Source organism: Otolemur garnettii, unplaced genomic scaffold (assembly GCF_000181295.1).
Source record: "Otolemur garnettii isolate 467f Iridium unplaced genomic scaffold, OtoGar3 scaffold00008, whole genome shotgun sequence".
In the NCBI taxonomy this organism is placed as follows: domain Eukaryota; kingdom Metazoa; phylum Chordata; class Mammalia; order Primates; family Galagidae; genus Otolemur; species Otolemur garnettii.
In genome coordinates, this window is record NW_003852403.1 from 35023455 (window position 1) to 35049939 (window position 26485).

General features: G+C 42.8%; 1 protein-coding gene across 1 annotated transcript in view; it reads right to left on the reverse strand.

The window, feature by feature from the left end:
• PANK1 (pantothenate kinase 1) overlaps positions 1-26485 on the reverse strand; it is a 71751-nt gene that overhangs the window by 28172 nt on the left and 17094 nt on the right. The window contains exon 2 of the mRNA XM_003783779.2: positions 3304-3656. Coding sequence (XP_003783827.1) covers positions 3304-3656 — 353 coding nt within the window. The remainder of the gene's footprint in view (positions 1-3303; positions 3657-26485) is intronic.

Genomic DNA, 26485 nt, shown 5'->3' on the forward strand with positions numbered 1-26485 from the left:
AAAAAAAAAAATCTTTGAAAGGATACCGGCACAACACTTAGCGCACTGGTCAAAGAGGATACAAGAAGAGGATCCAGCATAGAAACAGAAGACAGTCCACAGACTTTACTTTTACAGATGGATGCCCAGCTGGGCCAGGCCATTTTGTAAATACTCCAGACTTAATCTTTGCTCCAGTCTATTCATTAGGTTACAATAGCCTGTCTGAAGGAGGAGAGGTTTCCTTATCTCGGTTGTAATGGAGTACACCCTTTCTTATCTCAGAACCTTGAGAAACACACTTGGTCAAGGCCAACACACAGGGAAAATTGAGTCACTTTCTCTCAGGGCATATATCACCCCATGGGAAGGATGAAGGTGTTGACACAGATTGCATAATTCCTCTGGGTCACTTTAGTTCAGAGGTTCCCCACTGTGTGACATTAGGGACAGGTTTCACAGGAGATGATTTTTCCACGGATGCGGGTCCTGGAGGGGATGGTTTGGGATGATTCAAGTACGTTTTATCTCCACTTCAGAGCATCAGGCATTAGATTCTTATAAGGAGCAGACAATCTACATCTCTCGTGTGCACAGTTTGCGCTGCTATCTAACAAAAGGCCACGCTCAGGCAGTAATGCGAGACATAGGGAGCAGCTGTAAATACACATGAAGCTCTGTTCATTTGCCTGCCTGTCCACTGCTCACCTCTTGCTGTGTGGCCTGGTTCCTAACGGGCCATAGACTGGTAGAAGTCCACAGCACAGGGTCAGGGACCGCAGCTTTAGTTCACTTCAGAATCTCTAGAGTGGAAATCAACAGACAGAATTACCCTGAGAGACCTGGGAAACTCAGAACACTGGGGATATGCCAGCATTTTCATCGGAATCAGAATTGACCCAAAGTCCCAGCTCTGATCCAGAAGGCATTACTAGAACTGCCAGATCTCTCTTTCTGCATTAGTTTCCTCATCCACATAAGCACCAGAACGCTCTACCTCGTCATCTCCACTGGTTACTTCCAGTTCTGACATCCTATCACTGCTCCCTCCTCTCTCCACCTTACTGCCACCTTTTTGCAGAAGCCTGCTGCAGGGTAGGTCTTCCCCAAAGTCACCTACTGATGAACTTCAGAAACAGACAAGAATTCAGGTTTAGTGCTTTTTCCATTATGGACTCAAATTTACTTCTCATGCTTATAGATCTTAAACACCTTCAATTTCAAAACTTCTTGGTCATTGAGCCCTTTTGATTGGAAAAAGATCCCATGGGTCATTTAAGTGAGTGGTGATGTCAAATTTTACTGCTGGGTAGGGTAACACAGAAGAAAAAACTAAAATCTGATCAGTCTCACTTTTATCATTTTTGAGACAGAGTCTCCTTCTGTCACCCTGGGTAGAGTGCTATGGTGTCATAGCTCACAGCAACTTCTATCCTCTTGCCTTAGCCTCCTGAGTAACTGGGACTATAGGTGCCCACCACAACACCCAGCTAGTTTCTCTACTTTTAGTAAAGAAGGGGTCCCACTCTTGCTCTGGTGGGTCTCAAACTCCTGAGCTCAAGCATTCCACTTGCCTTAGCCTTCCAAAGTGCTAGGTGTGAGCCACTGTGCCTGGCTGATCAGTCCCACTTAAAACACTGCGCTACGACTCTGTTGTTGGCTCTTTAGAAACTACTAACTATAATCAATGAGGTAAATAGTATTACTTTCAATGACATAAATAAAATTTGTACTTATAGCTTTATTAATACCGTAAGTCAGCCATGATGGCTCACACCTGTAACCCTAGTACTTTGGTAAACTAAAATGAGAGAATCACTTGAGGCCAAGAGTTTGAGACCAGACTGGGCAACACAGGGAGACCCTATCTCAAAAAAAAAAAAAAAAAAAGAAAGAAAGAAATGAAGTTAACCAGGCATAGTGATGTGTGCCTTCCCAAGTCCCTACTTGGGAAGCTGAGCTGAGAGGATTGTTTGTGCCCAGGAGTTTGAGGCTACAATGGTTTATGATCATGCTGGGAGACAAAGCTTAACAAAAAAACCACTATGAATATACATTGATTCAATAATTTATTAATTAATGGAAGACTTTATAGCAAGACTGAATTATGTTAGTACTATGACAAAATGCTAGTAATTTTTACTACAGGCCTTGAAAAAATGTATTTCAAAACTTTGCCTCACTATATTTTCAACTTTGTAGTAAGAGTAATCCTAAAATCTTCCAGCCTTTCCCTCCCTTATGTTTAATAGCTTTTGTTTATCTAGCTCCCTTTATTCTACATCTATTATTATTTTCTGCTCACTTTATTCTGTGAAATGAAGCTTGACAATACAGAGATCTTATCTTGACCAGAGAAGATGAAGAATTTGGAACACACAGATGTTAAAGAATTGCTAAATAGATTTTGGATCCCATGTTACTTGTCCTTATCTTCCATTGAGGTACATGTGTCAAATCTACATAAGCAAAGCAGAGTTGGTCCTGTTGCCAGTCAGCATTATTCCTACGATGTAGAACCATGCTCCCTAAATGGTATTCATTAATGAAGAAATTTACCTGTAAATACTGTCAAAGATCTGATTTTTTTGTTTGTGAGCAAAACTTCTGAATGACATTCACATGATGAGAAAAGATATCAAGGGACCAGGCGTGGCGGCTCACGCCTGTAATCCTAGCACTCTGGGAGGCTGAGGTGGGTGGACAGCTTGAACTCAGGAATTTGAGACTAGCCTGAGCAAAGGCATCTCTACTAAAAATAGAAAAACTCGTCCAGTCAGGTGTTGTGGCAGGTACCTATAGTCCCGGCTACTTGGGAGACTTAGGGAAGAGGATCACTTGAGCCCAAGAGTTTGAGGTTAGAAGAAGAAACCAGGAGGAGAAAATGGGTAGACAAAAGTAATCATTTTTAGTAGGATTTATAGAAAGTCTTCCTGTGGATCTCAGTCTATATATGCATAAAACTGTTATGGTAATTACGTAGCAAGAGTCTGTGGAAAATTCTAACCAAAATACTTCAGAAGGGGGTTTACCATTTTGTCTTTAGTGTATTACACAGTAACGATCATGACAGAAATGATGATGAGGACAACCAGTATATAGGGAGCATCTACTAAGGGCCAGGTACACATTATCTCATTTAACCCTTCATGTAACAAACCTATGAGGTAGGAGCTATTTGTAGCCTCGTATAGGTGAAGAAACTGAGGCACAGAAAGGTGAAGTGAACTTGTCCAAAGTCTCAAGGCCACTAGTGAAATTCCTAGGTGTGAACTGCCAGGACTATGGACACCTGAGGGGATTTGTTGTTATAACCCGACCTACCATTCTGAAGTCCTCTTCAAACTTGAAAGCCCCACCTCCCGTGGCACAGAGGGTGGTGTGAAGGCTGGAAAAGTTCTTCTCGCTGCCCATCTGAATGAACCTGTGCATGGCACAGCTGGGGAAGCGGATGAAGTGGAGGTTCCCTTTGCGCCCACACATGGTCAAGTTTTTCAGTTCCAGGTGGACGTCCCGGATCCCGGTTTTCCCATAAGCAGTGTTAGAAGTCAGATACTTCCGGATGCTCTTCAGGTTCTCTACCTCCTCTTGTTCCTCTTCGGCTGTAATATCCTTTGGTTCAAAGTAGACCAACTTAACCAGTGTTCCACCAATGTCCATGCCGAACCACGGGAACGCTAGAGGACAGAAAGAGCGCTGCTGAATTCCACACATGCAAGGAACTGTTCAGATTTTTGCATATTAAATAAGAAAATGCAGTGTCAGGCTACATGTGCATTTAACATTCAGTTTACTTTAACTCAACTATATGTGCCTAAAGGAAACCACAGGCAGAGAGAATTTCACAATTTTTTAAAAAATTTTCTTTTCTTTTAGTTTTTCTTTTCATTTCCTTGCCTTTTTTTTTTTGTTGTTATTGTTGAGACAGAGTCCCACCCTATGTCCTGAGCAGAACACACTGGTGTCATAGCTCACTGCAACCTCAGACTCAGGCTGGGGCGTCCTGCTGCCTCAGTCCCTGGAAGTCACTGGGATTACAGGTGCTCGAGGCAGCACTGGCTGGGTTTTTGATTTTTTGAGTCGGGGTTTCACTCTCGCTCAGGCAAGTCTGAACTCCTGAGCTCAAGCAATTCTCCCTCTTCAGCTTCCCACAGTGCTGGGATGACAGGCGTGAGCGACGATGCCCAGCAGAATTTTGCAATTTAAAGGGTACCCAGTACTCTGCCCACATTCTACTCAATGAGTTTGTCTCAGAACGGGGTGAGATGACCAATAGCATGCTGCATTTTCCTAAACCAGTCTCAATGCCCATGTGCTTCTTGGGGCTTAAGTATCTCACCAAGCTGAGTGCTTTTCTAGTATTTACATATATATTGCATACACTATGGCTCCCAAATGCTAACCATTTTATCAGAATCTTAGTCAAAGAAAATGATCTGTTTCAATCCCAGAGGAAAAACTGCAATGTGAGTGTACTAAGAGACAGTGTGTTGGTCTCCAACTCACATGGCATCTTCCTGGTGTGTTTATCAATGATTCAGTTTTTGCCTCATGAGCTGACTTTGTAAGACACCACTATGCTGTTTTCTTAATCTACACAATATATACAGAGGAGAAAGGGCATGAAAGTAGACTATGAGAGGTGATCAGCAGACATGATGATTTACGGGGGCGAATTCTAAACAGAACAATTCATGTTATATCTGATTTCTTCTGCATCAAGCAGAGACACTCCATCCCAAGTGGCCTGTGGCCTACCCAGAATGTCTCAACCTGGCTGCAAGTTAAAATCACCTGGGAAGCTTTTTCTGGTCTCTTCGCCCACAAATTTTGATTTAATTCAGGTGTATTCTCCCACAAATTTTGATTTAATTCAGGTGTAGGACCCAACTATGAGCTTTTCTTTTTTTTTCTTGGCCGGGCCCAGCTTTGAACCCGCCATATGGGGCCAGCACCCTTCTCCTTTGAGCCACAGGCGCTGCCCAAGTATGAGCATTTTTTAAAAGTTCACAGTGGTGGCTTGGCACCTGTAGCTCAAGAGGTTAAGGCGTCAGCTCTTCGAACACCAGAGCTTGCAGGTTTGAATCCAGCCCGGGCCTGCCAAAACAACAATGACAACTATAACCAAAAACTGGCCAGGCATTTTGGTGGGTGCCTGTAGTCCCAACTACTTGGTAGGCTGAGGCAAGAGACTCACTTAAGCCCAGGAGTTGGAGGTTGCTGTGAGCTATAATACATGGCACTCAACCCAGGGCAAGAGTTTGAGGCTCTGTTTCAAAAAAAAAAAAAAAAAAAAGTTAGCAGTGGTTCCAATCTGCAGGCTTGAGAACTACTCAACCAGAGGCAACGTGGGCAGTGACAGGCGAGCCTGCAGGTACCCGCAGCTCCTGCTCAGGTCTGAAATACAGAGGCATGTATCCGGGTGTGTGTATCTACTTAATTTGCTTGAGATGTTTACCTAAGACAAAATCAATCTCCATCATGGCAATTTCAATTACTGTTAAGAGAACAGGCTGACTTTATTTAGAGGTAGCCTGTTAAGTTAATGCTGCAATGACTCTTTTTGGAAGCAGGGTCTTGATCTGTCTCTCCCAGGCAAGAGCTCAGTGGCACAATCATAGCTCACTGCAACCTCGTACTCTTGGGCTCAAGTAATCCTCCTGCCTAAGCCTCCTGAGTAGCAGATTACAGGCACACATTACCACACCTATCTAATTTTTATTTTTTTTAATTTAATTTTTTTCTTTCTTTTTTTTTTTTAGAGACAGAGCCTCAAGCTGTCACACTGGGTAGAATACTATGGAATCACAGCTCACAGCAACCTCCCACTCCTGGGCTCAAGCGATTCTCCTGCCTCTACCTCCCAAGTAGCTGGGACTACAGGCACCTGTTGTGATACCCAGCTATTTTTGATTGCAGCCATCATTGTTGTTTGGTGGGCCCAGGCTGGATTCAAACAGCTCAGGTGTGTGTGGCTGGTGCCTTAGCCACATGAGCCACAGGCGCTGAGCCTAATTTTTATTTTTTTATAGAGACAAGGTCTTGCTGATGTTGCCCAGGCTAGTCTCCAACTCCTGGCCTCAAGCGATACTCCGACTGCAGTGAGCTATCATACTTGGCCTCAAAACGATTCTTTTATTTCAGCCCTAAAGAATATCCATATAATGTTAATACATTGCCAGAAACACAAGTGGGCCCTGCGGAAGGTCTTATTTTTAGGCACCCCCTACTACTACTTAGCTTTTAATTTAGGAGGATTGAGGGAGGGGTACATGCCAGGAAACCACTCCTATAAACAGAATGTCTTCTCCTGTGCCTCACTGTTATTATTTTAGTTATGAGCCAAGCCAGCTGCTCCACACACTTGGTAAGCATTAACTCTAACATTACAGAAAAATTCCAAGCCCCCAAAAGTTTAACAGCAACAAATTTCACTGACAAAATCAAGTCAACAAATGTCCTGTTACCTCTGCAGTTCACAAAGTAAATTTCACACAACCCAGTGCAGATTGAGAAGCTTACGTGTCCTAGCAAGAGATAACAGAAAGCGGGAAATAATTTATTCCTACCGGTCAATTCAGCTCGGAGATGAAGTTTGCTGGTCCAGTCTCTAAGACTCCCTGTCAGCATGGCCTGCAGTGTAGGAGCAGCACCATATAAAAGATGAAGCCCCAAATCAGCGCTCAGAACAACTGCTTCCCTGGTGCAGCCGCCAGTAACTACCTCACAGTCACTCCACCTCCTGGGATCTTAATTTCCTTAACTATGAGAAAAATGAGTTCCATTAAAACGGTTTCAGATCAACTTTCCATGAACTCTTTAAAAAAATACAAGAAAGGCCAGGTGCGGTGGCTCACACCTGTAATCCTAGCACTCTGGGAGGTGGAGGCAAGTGGATGTTTGAGCTCAGGAATTCAAGACCAGCCAGAGCCAGTGTGAGACCCCGTCTCTAAAAATAGCCAGGCACTGTGGCGGGCACCAGTAGTCCCAGTTACCTGGAAGGCTGAGGCAAGAGGATCAGTTGAGCCCGAGAGTTTGAGGTTGCTGTGAGCTATGATGCCAAAGCACTCTACCAAGGATGACAAAAACACAGAAAGAAAGAAAGAAATACAAGAAAAATCACAAGCATCCCCAATCATAAAAGGGGCCACAGTCTTTTTCAGTGGACTAAAAGCTGCTCTGAAAGTAGTGAGTTACCTCACTAGACTGTTCACAGTCACAGGTTGAACTCCTGGGTGTACTCCTCCCTCTTCTTACTACTGCAATTGGCTAATCTTAAAAATAAATAAATAAACAAACAGACTCCACTAAAATATGTTACGGCAAGTTAATAGTGCCTAGGTTGTGCAACCACTTTTATAGCTGTAATCTCTTCTCAATGGAGTAGGGAAAATACTTACTACTGGATGGGGGGAAAAGTACTCTGGAACATTGCTAGGATAACCATTATGGAAAGTTTTTGGCAACATCTATTAAATTTAAAAGTATACATGCAGTTTTAACCCAGCCAACTCCTCTCCTGGGCCCTAAAACCATAGCACAAGTTTTCTTTTTTTTTTTTTGAGACAGAGCCTCAAGCTGTCCCCCTGGTTAGAGTGCTGTCACATCACAGCTCACAGCAACCTCCAACTCCTGGGCTCAAGCAAGTCTCCTGCCTCCACCGCCCAAGTGGCTGAGACCACAGGCACCCGCCATAATACCTGGCTATTTTTTGGTTGAAGCCATCATTGTTGTTTGGAGGGCCCGGGCTGGATTCGAACCTGCCACCTTAGGTGTATGTGGCTGGCGCCTTAGCCACTTGAGCCATAGGCGCTGAGCCAGCACAAGTTTTCAAGGGCAGATACAAGAACGTTCATTGCACATGAACGCCTGCAGTGTGTGAGCACCCTTTACATCCTTAGCCAAACTAAAGAAACAAACCAAGGCTGGGCATGGTGGCTCACGCCTGTAATCCTAGCACTCTGGGAGGCGGAGGAGAGTGGATTCCTTGACCTCATGGGTTCGAGACTAGCCTGAGCTAAAGTGAGACCTTGTCTCTACTAAAAATACAAAACACTGAGGCAAGAGGATTGCTTAAGCCCAAGAGTTAGAGGTTGTTGTGAGCTATGATGTCTCCATGGCACTCTACCTAGGATAAATAATTAAATAAATACACAAGAAAATAAAATAAAAAACCAAAACAAACAGGGAACAAAGCACATGCCCTTTAACAGGGAAACTATTCATTAAAATGACTTCCAACCAGTGGAATATTAGGCAGCCATTAAAAACAATGCATGAAATCTATTCCAGCTGACTAGAAAGATTGTCCAATCTTTTATTAATGACAAAAGAGATACCTAGAAGTGTAGATAATTTTTTTGCCCTATTTGGTTTGATTAAAAAAAAAAAAGAGGAGGAAGGGAAGAGGAAAGGATCCCTGTACATTTATGATCATATGAGCCTATACAGAGGTATATACGGCCTCGGGTAGTTAGATTGATGGGGGTGGCAGGATGAACGCGTGTATAAGTGGAAGCTAGACTTTCAGGGAAGGGAATGGAGAAAATTCTATACTTAGAATTTTCAGTACATGAGGAAATTTTAAAAAGTAAGAATTCGGGGCAGTGCCTGTGGCTCAAAGGAGTAGGATGCCGGCCCCATATACTGGAGGTGGCGGGTTCAAACCCTGCCCCAGCCAAAAACTGCAAAAAAAAAAAAAAAATTCAGCAATAATGAAAAATAGGAGCTACCTCAGCAGACCATGTATAACCCCCAGAAAATGATCTCTACCTGACATCCAAGATTCAGCCAGGCACAGCTGTTACCAGACCTCTGAGAGGAAGAGCCCCCCATCACCTTTCACATGGTTGGGTACCGGTAAACATGGGCACATGAAGAGGTCTCACTTTTTAGAATGCTGCAGAGTACACCTAAACATTTCAAGTTATTCAGAACCCTGGTGTCTTCTTCCTATTCTACCTCCCACTCATTTTTGAGCCCTTTTGAAGCTTTTCTTGGCAACTTAACAAAACAGTGAGAAAAAAGTATAGAGTTTGAAAATTCAGTTTAATGTTACATCAGGAGTTTGGGTTAAGGTAAAAGAGGTAAGGATTATGTAGTTCCAGCTACTTTATCAGTTGAAATGGCACTAGAAATTGCTTTTCCTTACCTACCTTCATTTCTTACCTTCAAGAAAAATTTAATGCTCTTCTAGTCACATTGTAATGCTTTTCCAGCACACTGTATTATCTTTCAATGTATGGTTTTATTGGCCTTCCTAATATCAAGATCTGCCTAAACCTAAGCTTCCCATACACAAGCTGCAGATCTAGATAGTAGGAAAGAGGAAGAAAGAACATCCCAGAGCAGCCGTCATCCATGACTCATCTTTTCACCAGTCCAGGATATCTAGATTTGATCAATTCAGCTGAACTAGTGAGAAGAGCCTATTCTGTGTTTGCCAAGAGAAGTGATGTTGTTTCCAGATACAGGATGCTTGCATTTACACTCCACCTTCTTAAACCACATGTCATTTTCAAAAAATTCTAGAGTATTCATCAACACTGCACAACCAAAGACTAGGTTCAAAATTCCTAAGAATATTTCTGCAAACAAATAAACAAACCCACTCATTCAAAATGGCTTTCACCGTGGTAAGATGTGTATAAACTACAAGCTTTGTTCATGAAACAAAGTGCTACAGAAAAAATGGTTACCTGTAGGTCCAATTCTGGTCAATGTAATGGAAAGGATAAAAGGAACTATTTACTAGAGAAATTTTTTTTTTTTTAAAGACAGAGTCTCACTATGTCACCCTCGGTAGAGGCTGTGGCATCACAGCTCACAGCAACCTCAAACTCTTGGGCTTAAGCGATTCTCCTGCCTCAGCCTCCCAAGTACCTGGGACTACAGTTTCCTGCCATAATACCTGTCTATTTTTTGTTGTAGTTGTTGCTGTTCGGCAGGCCTAGGCCAGGTTTGAACCTGCCAGCCCCAGTGTATGTGGCTGGTGGCTTAGCCACTGAGCTATAGGCACCGAGCCAAATAGAGAAATTTTTATACATGTGCATGAAGTGACATATACAAAGATATTCACTGCAGTGATTTTAATAATAAAAACCAGTAACAATCTAGACATCCACTGATATATAAATAAAATGTGACATACTTAATAATGGGATACCATATAGTCATCAGAATCAATTATATTCATATGTTTCAAAAGGCATCTCAGTCCCAGCTATTTCGGAGGCTGAGGCAGGAGGATCAGTTGAGTTCAGCAGTTCAAGGTTACAGTATACTGCATTTGCACCTGTGATTAGCCGCTCACTGCACTCCAGCCTGGGCAATGCAGTGAAAACCTGTCTCTCCAAAAAAAAAAAAAAAAAGGAAAGAAAAAAGAAAAGAAAAAACATACCTCATTGGATAAGAGCTCAAAAAAGTAACATACTATATTGTTACTTCCAGGCCAGAGTATTATTTAGTTGCAGGCCTGAGATCCTCCAGAGTGAAATCCTTCTGCCACAGTGATGGGAAGCATTCCAGCCTGGATCCTAGAGTGAGGACACAGCCAATCCTCAATGGATGTATAACATCAGCACAAAATAAACCTTTGCTTTTTAATTTTTTTTCTTTTTCTTCTTTCTTTCTTTTTTTAGACAGAGTCTCTCACTATGTCACCCTTGGTAGAGTGCTGCAGCGTCACGGCTCACAGCAACCTCAAATTCTCTTGCCTCAGTTCCTTCCTGGAACTACAGGAACCTTTGCTCTTTCAAACCATTAACATTTGGACATTGTTACTACAATAGAACTTGATCCATTCTGACTGATAAAGTGAAGTGCGGCTTTAATAACAATAAAACTGTGTGGCAGTGGCTTAGAAGCCAGACAGCAGGGAGGGAGGAAATGGATTTTAAAGACTGGCAAAGCATTGGTAAAACAATCACCTATGATAACCTGGAAAGCAGATAATATACCTGAAGAATTAGCAGATCTAGTGAAAGTTTGGAAATCAAGTATTAGTAATGTGTGTTGGTTACTTGTGGCTACTACAGGCTTCATTTTAAAAGATATAACAAAAAAGTGAGATAAGCACAGAAAATAATTGATTGGTTTATAAACAAAAGGAATTCAGTCGATTAAGTTGGACTTGCATGATCAGAAAAAGCAGTTGCTTCTCTCTCTTTTTTTTTTCTTTTTGAGACAGTCTCAAGCTATCAACCTGGGTAGAGTGCTATGGTGTCACAGCTCACAGCAACCTCAAACTCTTGGGTGTAAGCGATTCTCTTGCCTCAGCCTCCCAAGTAGCTGGGACTACAGGTGCCCGCCACAACGTCTGGCTTTTTTTTGTTGTTGTTGTAGTAGCTATCATGTTGTTTTAGCTGGCCCGGGCTGGGTTCAAACCCTCTAGCCTTGGTGTATGTGGTTGGCACCCTACCCACTGAGTTACAGGTGCTGCCACAGTTGCTTCTCTTTCCCAACAGATAAAAAAATAAAATTAAGGAAGCCTTAATATAGCTAGGCATTGTGGTGGGTGCCTGTAGTCCCAGCTACATAGGATGCTGAGGCAAGAGCATCGCTTGAGCCTAAGAGTTTGAAGTGGCTAGGAGCTATGGCACAGCACTCTACTCAGGGTGACAGAGTAAGACTGTTTCAAAGAATAAAGAAAAGTCAAATAGTACATAGCACTTGTCTTTTAGCATTTTCATTCTCTAACGTTAACACTTTTGAAAGAGTGCCTACAAACGAGAGAGCGAGCTAAGATGCTTCTGAGTAAAGATATAGTTGAGGTTGTGGCTTCTTGGTTAATTTTTTCAATTAGAATAACTCAGTGAAAACGAAATGGAGTTGTGGCTCTCCCAACAAAGCCAGACTGGTTCAAAGTATCATTCATTAAGTCAAGAGAAAAGCATGAAAGCAAAAACACAAAGGTATATAGCAAATACAGTAAGGATGCCTAGAAACACCTGAGGCATATGGAAATAAATTGGAATCAAATAGATAAGAAATCTATTTCCTTTTGAAAAGAATCATATTGCCAAAGGAATCATAAGCCTGACCTCAGATAGCTGGGGAGACTATCCAAAACCTGAAAGATGGCTCAGTGCCTGTAGCTCAAGAGGCTAGGGCGCTAGCCATATACACTGGAGCTGGCGGGTTCAAATCCAGCCCAGGCCTGCTAAACAACGACAACTACAACCAAAAAAAAAAAAAAAAAAAAGCCAGACGTTGTGGTGGGCGCCTGTAGTCCCCGCTACTTAGGAGGCTGAGAGGCAAGAGAATAGCTTAAGTCCAAGAGTCTGAGGTTGCTATGAGCTGTGACACCATGGCACTCTACCAAGAGACAGTGAGACTCTGTCTCAAAAAAAAACCTGAAAGAACTCTTGACCCCTCAGTCCTCAAAAGGCAGAAAGCAGCTGAGGACGCTGCTCAGCCTCTGGAAAGGGCAATTCCTCAGTGTTCAGGTCAGAGGGTACTGGGAAAGAGATACCTTCCAAGGGATGGAGCCAAGGGCTGGCTGAAGAAAACAATGCACTGGGGAGGCCCTGCCAGGGACAAGAATCAGGACCCAAAGGAATGTTCTCCACCTCCAAAGTGGGAGCCCAGAGAGACTTCAGAATTGCTCCAGCATTTGCAATGACTGAGGACCAGCGACTGCTGGATATCTCCCCTTCACCCCCTTTCAGAATGGGAGTTTTCCAATCTGTGTTTCAGCTATATGTTAATATACAACATGGAGGAGGGGTGAAGAGCAAATAACTTGTCTTTTTTAGCTCAGAAGTGTCTAGATCAAGAAGAACCAGATCCAAAGTTGATGTAAAAAGGACTATATCAACCCTTAATTTAGAGCCTAAATTAGGCGTTATCCAGATGCTGTGCCAGGTTGAACTTTGAAGTTGTCTCCTTTGGGGAAGGGAAGAATGTGTTTTGCCTACCAAGGAGAGTAAGGTAAATTTCTGGTAATGAGAAGAACAAACTATGATGGTCACTAGTGCGGCTGGCTAAGTACTTCTGGTCTCTTCCTTATAGGCCCACGGGGTCACACTGTAACTCCTAGACATTTCATAACTGAGCTAGGCAATATTCCTAATCTAGCCAGTGAGTTGTGAATTGTCACCTCCAGACAATACTTCTGGCTGGTATGAGACCCTTTAGGACGGCTTTTCTGTTGCCATAACCAGAAAAATTTAAAATAACAATTGTTCTTTCATTTGGATTTCGGAGTAAAGATGAATCAGCCACCATTCCACTAACTTATGCTGTAAGAAATAAACCTTTGTTGCTTTAATCCACTGAGATGTGAGTGTTATTTGTTACAATGGGATAACCTTACCTACCCTGAAAATATAACTTCCATCAAGATCTTTGGCTGTTTTTGTCCTCTGGAAACCTCCTTGTTTGGCAGAACCAGATGCAACGACTGTCTTTATCACTGATAAATACATGGTTGCTGAGTGTTAATAAAAGGGTATATATATCCTGTTATATTTTTTCTGTCTAAAAGTTTCTCCAAATATAAGCCAAGATTATCAATCTGGTAGTAGTTAAAACTGTGAAATGAATCTGCATTCCAAATATTTTGGCAAAAATACTTAGAAACTTTATTGGTAGTTAATGACTTTAAAATAAAGCCCATTTCTTAAACACCTTTTCAGAACCTAAGAGTAGTTTCTAAGGGGCATTTACGCTTCCTGTAGTAAATTTCAAAGTACACAGTAAACTCAAAATAGCATAAATGAGCATAGTCAAGAGGGAAAAGAACCAGAAAAGGTTTCCTACCAAAGAAATAATTTTAAAAAGCTAAGGGCGCTTGGTGCCTGTAACTCAGTGGCTAGGGCACCAGCCACATACACCAGAGCTCGCAAGTTCAAATCCAGCCCGGGCCTGTCAAACAACAATGGCAACTACAACAACAACAACAAAAATAGCCTGGTGTTGTGGTGGGCGGCTTTAGTCCCAGCTACTTGGGAGGCTGAGGCAAGAGAATTGCTTAAGCCCAAGAGTTTGAGGTTGCTGTGACACCATGGCAGTCTACCGAGGGTGACATAATGAAACTCTGTTTCAAATAAAATAAAATAGTTAAGGGGTCAAAATGGCTGACTAGATGCAGCTTTTGCTGGAGGCTCCTGTCCAGAGGGAGAGATACTGGACTGAAGTGGACTCAGTGAAGCTGAAGGAGGGGGGCTGAGCACAGAAAGAAGAGAGGGGCATCATCTCTGCTGAGACAAGCTGCAAGTCCAAGAAAGAAGAAAGACCAGGTATGGAGGCCATTGCCAAGATGATAGGAGACCCCTCCCCCAAGCAGAAGGTCCATGGAGAGCTTTCTGCAAGCCAGAGGGAACAAAGGACATCTCCCATTACCCCATGGAGAGAGTGGCTAAACTCCAGTCCTTCTCCTCCAGGGAGGTCCCACCTCTGAGCCTAGGTGTCATCCTGCCTTGCACAAAAGTGAACAAACAAAAAATTTCTCTGGAATTCTGAACATATAGTGTACCCTTCCCCCCATCCTGGCTGCCAGAAGGTCTGCCCCCTGCAGAGCTGGAGTGTTTGGAGTGTTTGACGCCCAGAGGAGGCCCCAGCATTGTGTGGGCTGCCAATCAGCAGCATGGAAACAGTGGCAGGGTCAGAAATGGTGGTGCCAGTGGAGACAGTGGGGGTGTGGAGACAGTGGGCTGAAACAGTAGAGGGTGTGTGGAGGCAGTAGGCTGAAACAGTGGAGGGTGTGGAGGCAGTGGGCTAAGACAGTGGTGGGATGTGGAGGCAGTGGGCTGAGATAGAGGGGGTGGGGGGGGTGAGCTGGGACAGTGGGGGGTATGGGGGCAGTGGGCTGAGATGGAGGGGGTGGAGGGAGTGAGCTGAGACAGTGGGGTGTGTGGGGGGAGTGGGCTGAGACAGTGCGGTGTGTGGGGGAAGTGGGCTGAGACAGTGTGGTGTGTGGGGGGAGTGGGCTGAGACAGTAGGGTTTGTGGGGGCAGTGCTGCCACAGTTCTGACTCTGGCTGGCGAATTTTCCTGACTTCTTTCTCATTGAAGGGGGAACCATTCCCCAGCCCCTTGGGAATTTGCAGACTGATCTGCCTGCAGATATATCAGTTTTCTGGCCACTTGGTGACCCTTTGAACTCTTTTAGGTGAGTAGTGTGTGCTGCCTGGGGCAATATGATAGGAACTTTCAGCCTGGAACCCAAGGTTGAGCAGTGGTGGTATTGCAGCAGAGAGGGTAGATTGTCCTCCTATAGCTATCCTCATCCAGGAGCAGGCTGCTGCAGGTGTTTGTATCTTTCTCCAGTTGAGATTCTAGGGTAATACCCTACCCGATTCTGTATGATTGGGTAGAGGCAGACTGACATCAAGACAGAGCCAGCTTGCATTATCTCACAAAGGCAGCCCTCAGAGTCTCTGGCTGCACCTATGACAAGTGACCTTTGCAAGGTTGTAGGGGAAAAGCCACAATCACAGCCCCAGCTCACTGATAAAGGGATGTTTAGCTCTAGTTCCTGAGGCCTTTCGATCTAGTCTCACCCCATCAGTTTAAATCGTCAAATAGCTGAAAATACTCTTGCGGAGGAACCAGCAGAGGAGCTCCAGATACATGAAAGATCAGAACAGATCAACTCCCCCAAGGGATTACAAAGAAAATACCATCCATAGAGAAACTGCTGAAATGTCAGAAGTAGAATTCAGAATATGGATGGCAAATACGATGAATGGAATAGAGGAAAAGATGGAAACAGAAATGCAAAGAGTAGTTCAAAAGTTGTCTCAAGGCTTGGTGCCCATAGCTCAGTGGTTAAGGCTCCAGCCACAAACACCAGGGCTGGTGGGTTCAAACCCAGCCTGGGCCTGCTAAACAACAATGACAACTACAACCAAAAAATAGCCAGGCGTTATGGTGGGCACCTGTAGTCTCAGCTATTTGGGAGGCTGAAGCAAGAGAATCATGTAAGCCTAAGAGTTTGAGGTTGCTGTGAGCTGTTACAACACAGCTCTCTACTGAGGGCAATATAGTAAGACTCTGTCTCAAAAAAATAATAAATGAGTGAATGAATAAATAAACAATTTTTTTAAAAAAGTTGTCTCAAGAACTTAGGGAATTAAAAGACAAAGTCACCAAGGATATGGACATAATGAAGAAAGATATAGCAGAGCTTAAGGAATTGAAAAAGGTATTTGAGGAATTTTGAAACACAGTGAGACCCTCAGTAATAGAGTTGAACAGAGAGAAGAAAGAACCTCAGAAATTGAAGGCAAGTCTTTTGAACTATTTTAGCCATTCAAAGAGGCAGAAAAAAGGAGAACAAGAACAGAATATTCCCTGAGAGAGGTGTGGGATCATTGTAAAAGAGCAAACATCCAAATTAAAGGAGAGAGAGTGGGTGGAGCCTGTGGCTCAAAGGAGTAGGGCACCAGCCCCATATGCTGGAGGTGACGGGTTCAAACCCAGCCCTGGCCAGAAACTAAAAAAAAAAAAAAAAATTAAAGGAGAAGAGTCCTAAAGACCTAGATGCTCTATTCCAGGCCTCCTCAAACTACGGCCTGCAGGCCACATGTGGCCCACCTAGGACATTTATCTAGCCTGCTGGGTGTTTTTGCCGCCGCTGACTGTCCTGCTTAGCAGCCGACTCGTCCTGGGGCCCGTAGTCCGGCTCTCCAATGGTCTGAGGGTCTGAAGGACAGTGAACTGGCCCCCTGTTTAAAAAGTTTGAGGACCCCTGCTACTCTAAGAGATTATAGTGGAAAATTTCCCAAGCATTTCAAGAGATACAGAAATTCAGATAGTAGACAATTTCAGAACCCTAGCACCACTCAAACCAAACATCTCCTACACACATTGTAATTAAGTTGCCTAAGTTAATATGAAGCACAAAATCCTGAAAGCAGCTAGCCTTAAGAAAAGTATTACCTACAAAGGGAAAAATACCAGGATGACCGCACATCTTTCAGCTGAAACTTTTCAACCCAAATGAGGATGGTCATCAGCCTTTAACCTTCTAGAACAGTGGTTCTCAACCTTCCTAATGCTGCAGCCCTTTAATACAGTTCCTGTGGATCATGACCCACAGGTTGAGAGCCACTGTTCTAGAACAAAACAACTTTCAGCCCAGGATCTTGTATCTAGATAAACTGAGTTTCATTTGTGATGGAGAAATCAAATATTACTGACATCCACATGTTGAGTAAATTTGCCATAACTAAACCAGCTCTCCAGGATATTCTCAGACCCATCCTCCACAATGACCAGCACAGTGCTCTACCACGAAAGTAAACTCACATAGAATTTAAAGAACAAAGCCTAGCTTCCACAAGCCAGATGAAAGGGATAAAAATATGCACTTGATCACTGAAAAACAAAATGACCAAAATGCTACCATATAGATATTCTCTCATTAATGTGAATGGCTTAAATTTACCTCTAAAGAGACACAGGTTGGCTGACTAGATACAAAAACTCAGGCCAGGTACACCTTACCTCAAAGGATAAAACAAGATTCAGGGAAAAGGGAGTGGCACCTGTAGCTCAAGCAGCTAAGGCATCAGCCACATACACCTAAGCTGGCAAATTGAATCCAGCCCGGGTCTGCCAAACAATGACAACTACAACCAAAAAATAGCTGGGCGTTGTGGCGGGCGCCTGCAGTCCCAGCTACTCGGGAGGCTGAGGCAAAAGAGTCACCTAAGCCCAAGAGCTGGAGGTTGCTATAAGCTGTTACGCCATGGCACTGTACCGAGGGTGACAAAGTGAGACTGTCTCTTAAAAAAAAAAAAAAAAAAAAAACCTAATGGATACTACAAAGAGGGAAATTTATAGTATTAGAAGCCTTCATCAAGAAAACAGGAAAAACCAAGTCAGCAACCTAATAGGCCATCTCAAGTAACTGAAAAAGGCAGAACAATCCATCTCCAAACCCAGCAGAAGAAAAGAAATTACCAAAATTAGAGCATAATTAAGTGAAATTGAAAACAAAAGAATCACTTGGGGCTTGGCGCCTGTGGCTCAAGCGGCTAAGGCACCTGCCACTTACACCTGAGCTGTGGGGTTTGAATCCAGCCCAGCCCACCAAACAACAATAGCTACAACCAAAAAATAGCTGGACGCTGTGGCAGGCACCTGTAGTCCCAGCTGCTTGGGAGGTGGAAGCAGGAGAATCACTTGAGCCCAGGAGTTGGGAGGTTGTTGTGAGCTGTGATGCCATAGCACTCTACCCAGGGCGACAGCTTGAGACTCTGCCTCAAAAACAAAACAAAACAAACAAACAAAAAATTTCCTATCTCCAAGGCCTATGTGTAAATTTGGTTGATAGTATAATGTCATTCTTTGCTAAAATATTCATAAAAACATTTACCGTTAAGAGGTAGGAACTTTAGGAAAACTAATCTTAGAAAACTAATCTTAGGCTCGGCCCCTGTGGCTCAAGCGGCTAAGGCACCAGCCACATACACCTGAACTGGCAGGTTTAAATCCAGCCCGGGCCCGCCAACCAACAATGATGGTTGCAACCAAAAAATAGCCTGGTGTTGGGGTGGGCGCCTGTAGTCCCAGCTACTTGGGAGACTGAGGCAGGAGACTCACTTGAACCCAGGAGTTGGAGGTTGTTGTGAGCTGTGATGCCATGGCACTCTACCCAGGGTGACAGCTTGAGGCTCTGTCTCAAAAAAAAAAAAGAAAACTGATCTTAGAAAGATCAAGGAATTGTCTGTCCAAGGTCAGTCACAGTAGTTATCAGAACACATTTTCATGTTTATGAGCCATTAAATTTCCTGCTTTGGTGGTAGACCAGGCTCAGTTGAGTTGTCTGTCACTTAACGGAATGTCCCAAAAGATATAATTTGTGTGAGCAGGTTTCTTATTTGAGACAGTTACTAATCTTTAAATGGAAGAAGATTAATGTATCACTCAGGTTCTGTTTATTCCCACAGTCCATCATCTTACATACACATATACAAAAGCCTCTAAAATCATATGTTTAATAGTATAAAAAATAAGTGTTGAAAGCCTAGAAACTATTTAAGGTCCTTGAAGAAAGTGTTAAATGTAAATTTAATAAAAAGGGTTTCTGTAACATTGTAAAGAAACCCATAATTATTGCACACAGAGCAATCTGTTAAACATTAACTATTCTCAAGAAACTTGAGTCATGGTTTCTTTCAAATTAATGCATACCAGATTTCCTTGGCTGGAATTTTAGTCACATGATAACACAGTTTTAGCACAGATACACGCACTCACACACTACCAATAGAAATGTAAACTGGTGCGATCTTTCTGTGGAGTTATTTGGAAATATATATTAAAAAGTTCCAGATTCTTAAATACTTTAATACATTGGTTCTGTTTTATCCCAATAATTATTCATGCCTCCAAAAAGTTAAAAAAATTAAAGTTTTATTTATAATAATGAAAAAGCTTATTTTTCAGTATTAGAGGGCTGATTAAACAAATGATTAATCCATAAGACAAAGGAACAACACACTATCACTAAAATAATTTTGTAGGACAGCATTTAAAGGTGTGTGAAGAATGTTTATTACATACATTCCTTATGATCAGAATTTGGGGCCAGGCAAGGTAGCTTAGGCCTGTAATCCTAGCACTTTGGGAGGCTGAAGCAGGAAGATTGCTTGAGGCCAGGAGTTCAAGACCAGCCTGAGCACAAGGGAGACCTCCTTTCTACAAAAAAATGGAAAAATCAGCCAGCTGTGGTAGAGAGAACCTGTAGTACCAACTGCTCAGGAGGCTGAGGTAAGAGGATCACTAAAGGCCAGGAGTTTGACCTTGCAATGAGCTAGGATAATGCCACTGCATCTAGCCTTGAGTGACAGAGTAAAACCCTAACTCAAAAGGAAAAAAAAGAAAGAAAGAAAAAAAAATTGGTTAACTTTGCTTCAGTGACCAGATAGATCTGTGGTCTTGCTTGTAGGAAATAGTATGCCTTCATTCCCTAACTCAACAGTTCTTTCTTCCGGCACACCCTACCTACCCTTATCACTCTCATCAGCCCTACCTATACTTATCTACTCATATCAAACTTGCTATCAAATCCATTTGACAGAAGCCATCAAGAATGGTGGGTATAAGCAGCCTGACACCCAAAAGCAAAGTTGTTCAGCCACTTAACAGCAAGAGTTACTACAAGTAGGAATTCATGGTGGGAAAAGGCCTGATTCACTCACCTACACCACTGTCAGGGCAAAAGCTGTATCTTAAATGTGTCAATTCAGAACACACTTAAGGGGGCACAGGCACGTTTGTGCAAAAGGATCACTGTGGAAAAGGCCTGTGTGACAATTATCCTTATTCCATTGACACAGTCCCAAATTCTGATTAGCATGGGTAGGGATAAAAGGGCTGATCATATTCTAATATTGGAGAGAGGAAAGGAACAGCCAGGATTCCTTTCAGAACTTTTGAGGCAAGTATAAGTATTGTCACATCAGCCACAGAGAGAAGTCAAGTCTGGATTTCACCTCCTCTGTCACTGAAGGCCAACTTAAGTGTTAGGCATTATAGGTATAGTGCCGAGGACCTGTGGTATTTTAGGCATTCCTAAAAATACTTTAATTTATTTCAAAACCAGAAGAAAAATTATGAATTTTTAGGCAAAAGAAAATATGACTTATTGCACAGTATTCATACATTTGTTCCCACACCAGCAAAGTCAAAAGTAGATGTGCCTGGGGCACACAAAATTTAAACTGAGTCTCTATAATTTGTATGCAATCATGTTTCTTTAAAGTAATTTTAATTTTATTTATTTATTTATTTATTTTTGAGACAGAGTCTCTCTTTGTTGTCCTCGTGGTGGCGTCATAGCTCACAGCAACCTCAAACTTTTGGGCTCAAGCGATCCTTGTGCCTCTGCCTCTCCTATAGCTGGGACTAGAGGCACCTGGGACTAGAGGGGCCCGCCACAATGCCTGCCTTTTTTTTTTTTTTTAAAGAGACAGAGTCTCATTTTGTTGCCCTCATTAGAGTGCTGTCCTGTCACAGCTCACAGCAACCTCTAGGTCCTGCGCTTAGGCGATTCTCTTGCCTCAGCCTCCCGAATAGCTGGGACTATAGGCACCTGCCACAACGCCCAGCTATTTTTTGTTTGCAGTTTGGCCGGGCCGGGTTTGAACCCACTACCCTTGGTATATGGGGCAAGCGCCCTACTCACTGAGCCACAGGTGCTGCCCAATACCTGGCTATTTTTTAGAGGGGAGGTCTCACTCTGGCTCAGGCTGGTCTCAAACTCCTGAGCTCAGACAATCCACCCGCCTCGGCCTCCCAGTGTGTTGGGAGTACAGGTATGAGCCAGCATGCTCAGCCCCAAAGCAACTTTAATTTTAGTATTTAGTATAACTAAATTTCAAAGTAGATTTGCTTATACCCTGCATTTATTTTTAAAAACCACAGGTCATAGGCGGGGCGTGGTGGCTCTTTGGGAGGCTGAGGCAGGTCATTCTCAAATCATTTCATTTCATATTAGTATTATGATTTTGACAGTCTTGCTCTGTCTCCCAGGCTAGAGTGCCATGGCCTGGGCCTAGCTCACAGCAACCTCAAACTCAGGGGCTCAAGCGATCCTCCTGCCTCAGCCTCATGGGTAGCTGAGACTACAGGCGCACATAAAGACATCCTGCTAATTTTTCTACTTTTAGTAGAGAACGGGTTTCACTCTTGCACTGCCTGGCCTGGAACTCTTGAGCTCAAGCGATCCTCCTGCCTGAGCCTCTAGCATTACAAGTGAGCCACCCCACCTGGCAGATTTTCAAAGTTTAAACACTGCTTTTAAAGTTCCAGGTATCATCCATCCACGGTTAAATCCCATGGTTGTGGTTTAGAAAGTTTCCATCTGGGGCTCCTCTCTCCCAGTGACTGCCATTCTAAGGGCAGACATACATTGTTCCATAAAGAAGTCACCTCTAGCAGCAGTACTCATGCATTTAGGTCACATAGATAGACATTCCTTGATTTGCAACCCACATGGCTGACCTTGACACAGACAACCACATGAAATCAGAACAACAAACAGAAATTTCTCCATAAAGCTATGTTACTCCTCCCCACCCTGTAGGGGAGAGGTCTTGTAGGGACAAAGAAAACCATGTCTTCTGGCAGTACCAGTAAATGTGTTCTTAGCTTGGACCTGGGCCAGGAGGAAGCAGGGCCAAGATGGAGATGGAGGTGAAGAGACCCCCAAACGTCAAACCTGTGAAGTTAACAACTTTTTTCCTTGTGTTTTTCTCAAGTTCCTGAGCAGTTCAGTAAGTGCAGTTTTCTTTCCCCACGTCCTGGCACTTCTCCATGCCACCTTTATGAGAGGAATCTAAGAGGAGGAGCATCACTGTTGTGATCAGTGAGCTCATCTCCCTGTTACTCCTGTAGACAAGCCTTACATTTCCGTCCTAGAGCTTAGGGCATGGGAATGGGAGGCAGGTGAAAGTTGTTTCCCATTCCCCAGTAATGTTCCCAGGCTGTTCCAGGGGAGGTGGGAAGAAAACACACAGACAGCTATGGTCATCACTCCTGTTCCTCACTAAGATGCTACTGGTTCTGCCTAATTTAGAGGAAGTGGAAAATGACTATCAACCTCCATGTGGTCCTCAGTTTGAAATTATACCATCTTCTTCATCAGAAATACAGTTCCCGAGGCTGGGAGTAGTGGCTCATGTCTGTAATCCTAGCACTCTGAGGGGCTGAGGTGGGTGGATGGCCTGAGCTCAGGAGTTTGAAACCAGCCTGAGCAAGAGCAAGACCCTGTCTCTACTAAAGATAGAAAAATTAGCCAGCTGTTGTGGCAGGTGCCTGTAGTCCCAGCTACTGAGGAGGTTGAAGCAAGAAAATTGCTTGAGCCCAAGAGTTTGAGGCTGCTGTAAGCTATGATGCCACAATACTCTACCCAGAGTGACAGAGTGAGACTCTGTCTCAAAAAAAAAAAAAAAAGAAAGAAAGAAAGAAAAGAAAAAAGAAAGAGAGAAAGAGAGAAAAAGAAATACAGTCCCTGAACTAAAAAGATGCCAAGGGACATGACCACCATGCACTGGTGTGACTATGGGTCTCCAATGTTATCATTTCAGCAACCATAGCTGATCATAGAATCTACCCAGGAATGGCTCCTCCAGCTTCCTAATGCCCTGCACTGAGGCGCAAGATGCTAATCTCATTACCTGCTTAAACAAATCCCAGTCTAAACTACCAAGAGGTTTAGCCTTCTGTCTTGACAAGCCAGCAGAGCATGCCTGCATACTCCAGGGATGCTACTGACAATTTAATACCAGGGAGTGGTTAATTAAAGAGGCTTCAGGGAGAATAGCATTTCTAGGTGGCACCACCAGGCAGAACAACAGGTCTACTAGAAATGGGCTTTTAAAATTTACTTTAGCATTGACTATGAAAGTCTAGCAATTCTTTGAAATTGAGCTGGATGGTGACTGAGGAAAGATGTACCAACTGCTCCCATGGCAATGCAAGCTCGGATAGAGATGATGGCACAGGTACCTGCCTTAAAAATCTGGGACCAGGGGCAGTGCCTGTGGCTCAAAGGAGTAAGGTGCTGGCCCCATATGCTGGAGGTGGCGGGTTCAAACCCAGCCCCGGTCAAAAACTGCAAAACAAACAAAAATCTGAGACCAACTAAGTTATCCCTTTGTATCCAAGGGTTTCACATACATGGATTCAGCCGACCACAGATCAAAATATTTGCAAAAAAATTCCACACAATTCCAAAAAACAAAACTGGAATTTGCCATGTACCGGTACTACGTTGAATCCATTAGAATGAAATGATGTGTAGTAATTTGTACTAGGTATTATAATTTAGAGATGATTGAAAGTACACAGGAGGGTATGTATAGGTTATATGCAAATACTATGCCATTTTATACATGGGTCACTAAGAAAGTTTTGAGACAGACTATGTTATGGTCCATTATTTCACTTCCAAGAAACACTGAAGATGGAGTCCTTTCTTACCCATGTAAGGTTCAACTTGCTTGGCTTATTGGTGTTGCAGGGAGGGCTTTATTTGTTGCTGTCTTCGCACATTTTGTTTCTTGATTTTTGTGTATCTCAAAACTTTCATAATGACCCATATGTAAGGAACTTAAGCACCCAAGGATTGTGGTATCTGTCTGGGTCTTGAAACCAATCCCCCATGGATACTGAGGGACATGGTTATTCATTTACTGTTTAATAATGAGCCAGTGTGCTAAACAGACGAGGATGCAATGAACCAACCTCCCATTTGACACTTAGTCCAGAAAGATCGATTGTTAACCAAGAAACAGTCTAGAAAAAAGTGTAAACTTTGCTATGTGTGAAATCCACATTGTCCTAAAACCAGACGTTACTTAATAAAACAATCCTACAATAACTACGAATAGCAGCTTTATGTAGGGGCACCCTGTGAAGCACAGTAACTATTATAAAGTCAAGTCAGACATTCTGTAACCACTCAAGAAACTTATATTTTGGCTTGGCGCCTGTGGCTCAAGTGGCTAAGGCGCCAGCCACGTACACCTAAGGTGGCAGGTTCGAATCCAGCCCGGGCCCACCAAACAACAATGACGGCTGCAACCAAAAAAATAACTGGGTGAGGTGGTGGGCGCCTGTGGTCCCAGCTACTTGGGAGGCTGAGGCAGGAGACTGGCTTGAGCCCAGGAGTTGGAGGTTGCTGTGAGCTGTGATGTAACAGCACTTTACCCAGGGTGACAGCTTGAGGCTCTGTCTCAAAAAAAAAGAACGAACTTATATTTTAACTGGACACGAGAATTAATCTTAGAAAAAGTTTAAAACCATAGGATATTAGTGTTGGAGGGATATAAGAGTGGTGGCCCTCAATAAGCACAAGAAAAGATACTTAATGTCATTAGTTATTAGGGAAATGTAAATCAAAACCATAATGAAATACCGCTTGAAACCTACCAGGATGGCTACGATAAACAAAAAAAAAGAAAACAAGTATTGGTGAGGACATGGAGAAATAAACACGAAGTTACTAAGTGGTTTAGCAATTTTACTACTAGGTATATACACCCAAGAGAAATGTAGACATAGGTCCACATAAGAATTTTATTTAATTAATTAATTTATTTATTCATTTATTTTTGAGACTTTGTTGCCCTAAGTAGAGTGCCTTGGTGTCACAGCTCACAGCAACCTCAAATTCTTGGGCTTAAGCAATTTTCTTGCTTTAGTCCTCCAAGTAGCTGGGACTACAGGTGCCTGCCACAATGCCTGGCTATTTTTAGAGACAGGGGTCTCATTCTTGCTCAGGCTGGTCTCGAACTCGTGAGCTCAGGCAATCCACCTGCCTCAGCCTCCCAGAGTGCTAGGATTACAGGCGAGGGCCACTGTCCCTGGCCTCACATAAGAACTTTACATGAATGTTCAGAGCAGCATTATTCATAAAATTCAAAAAGTAGAAACTGTCTAAATGTTCAATTGATGAACATGGATAAGTTGCATGTGATATATCTGTACAGTGAAATATTATTTGGCAACACAAAGGGATGCAATACTAATACATGCTACAACATAGATGAATGCTGAAAACAGTACACTAAATGAAGACAGCCAAGCACAAAAGATCGTATATGATATGATTCCATTTGTTTGAAATGTCTAGAATAGGCAAATCTTTAGAGACCACAAAATTAGATTAATGGTTGCCTAGGATGGGGAATTATGGGGAGAACTAGGGGAGTGAGTGCTAAGAAGTTTTGGGGAGATGATGAAATATTCTAAATCACAATCCTCTCGTTTTATATATAACACAGTTTAAAATATAAATGCCAAATGATAATAGCTTTTGAAGGAAATCTAAAATGCATGACCTACTTTCCCATATTCTTAACCAAAATAGACAATAAAATTTTAGCTTTTCCTGATGATTCATTGTTATATGAGAATCAATTATTATACCCACTACACATAGATGTCCTCAGGAATCATGTAAAATCCTGCTTCTCAGGCTGCTGTGGTTTTTATCTTTTTATGACTTTGCAGGTCTTGCTCTTGGGGCTAATGCTGTTAATTTCTTGCTGCTGTCAGTGTTCCTGCAATGTCTCTATCTGGAACCTGCTATCTAGAATTCAGAGAAACCAGGAAAGCAAGATTATTAAAACTGTAACTTTGGGGTGGTGCCTGTGGCTCAAAGGAGTAGGGCGCTGGCCCCATATACCAAGAGGTGGTGGGTTTAAACCCAGCCCTGGCCAAAAACTGAGAAAAAAAAACCCTGTGACTTTGAGTATAAGTAAATAGCTTCTGAGGGAGAGCACAGAAAGTACTCCCAAGTGTAAGATGCATGAAAATGTCCAATTTTAACTACTTCCCAACACTAATCTTGGTTGCTAGAAGTGTTTGTTTATTTCTCTTCAGCTCTTAGCTGGCTTTTAGGTTATCAATGACAAGCCAGAAGTGATAATCATTATATTAATAATTAGTAGTTATATATATGTATATATTTTTTAGTATAGTAGTTTAATTAGTAGTTATATATATATATATATGTATGTGTGTGTGTGTGTATATATATATATATA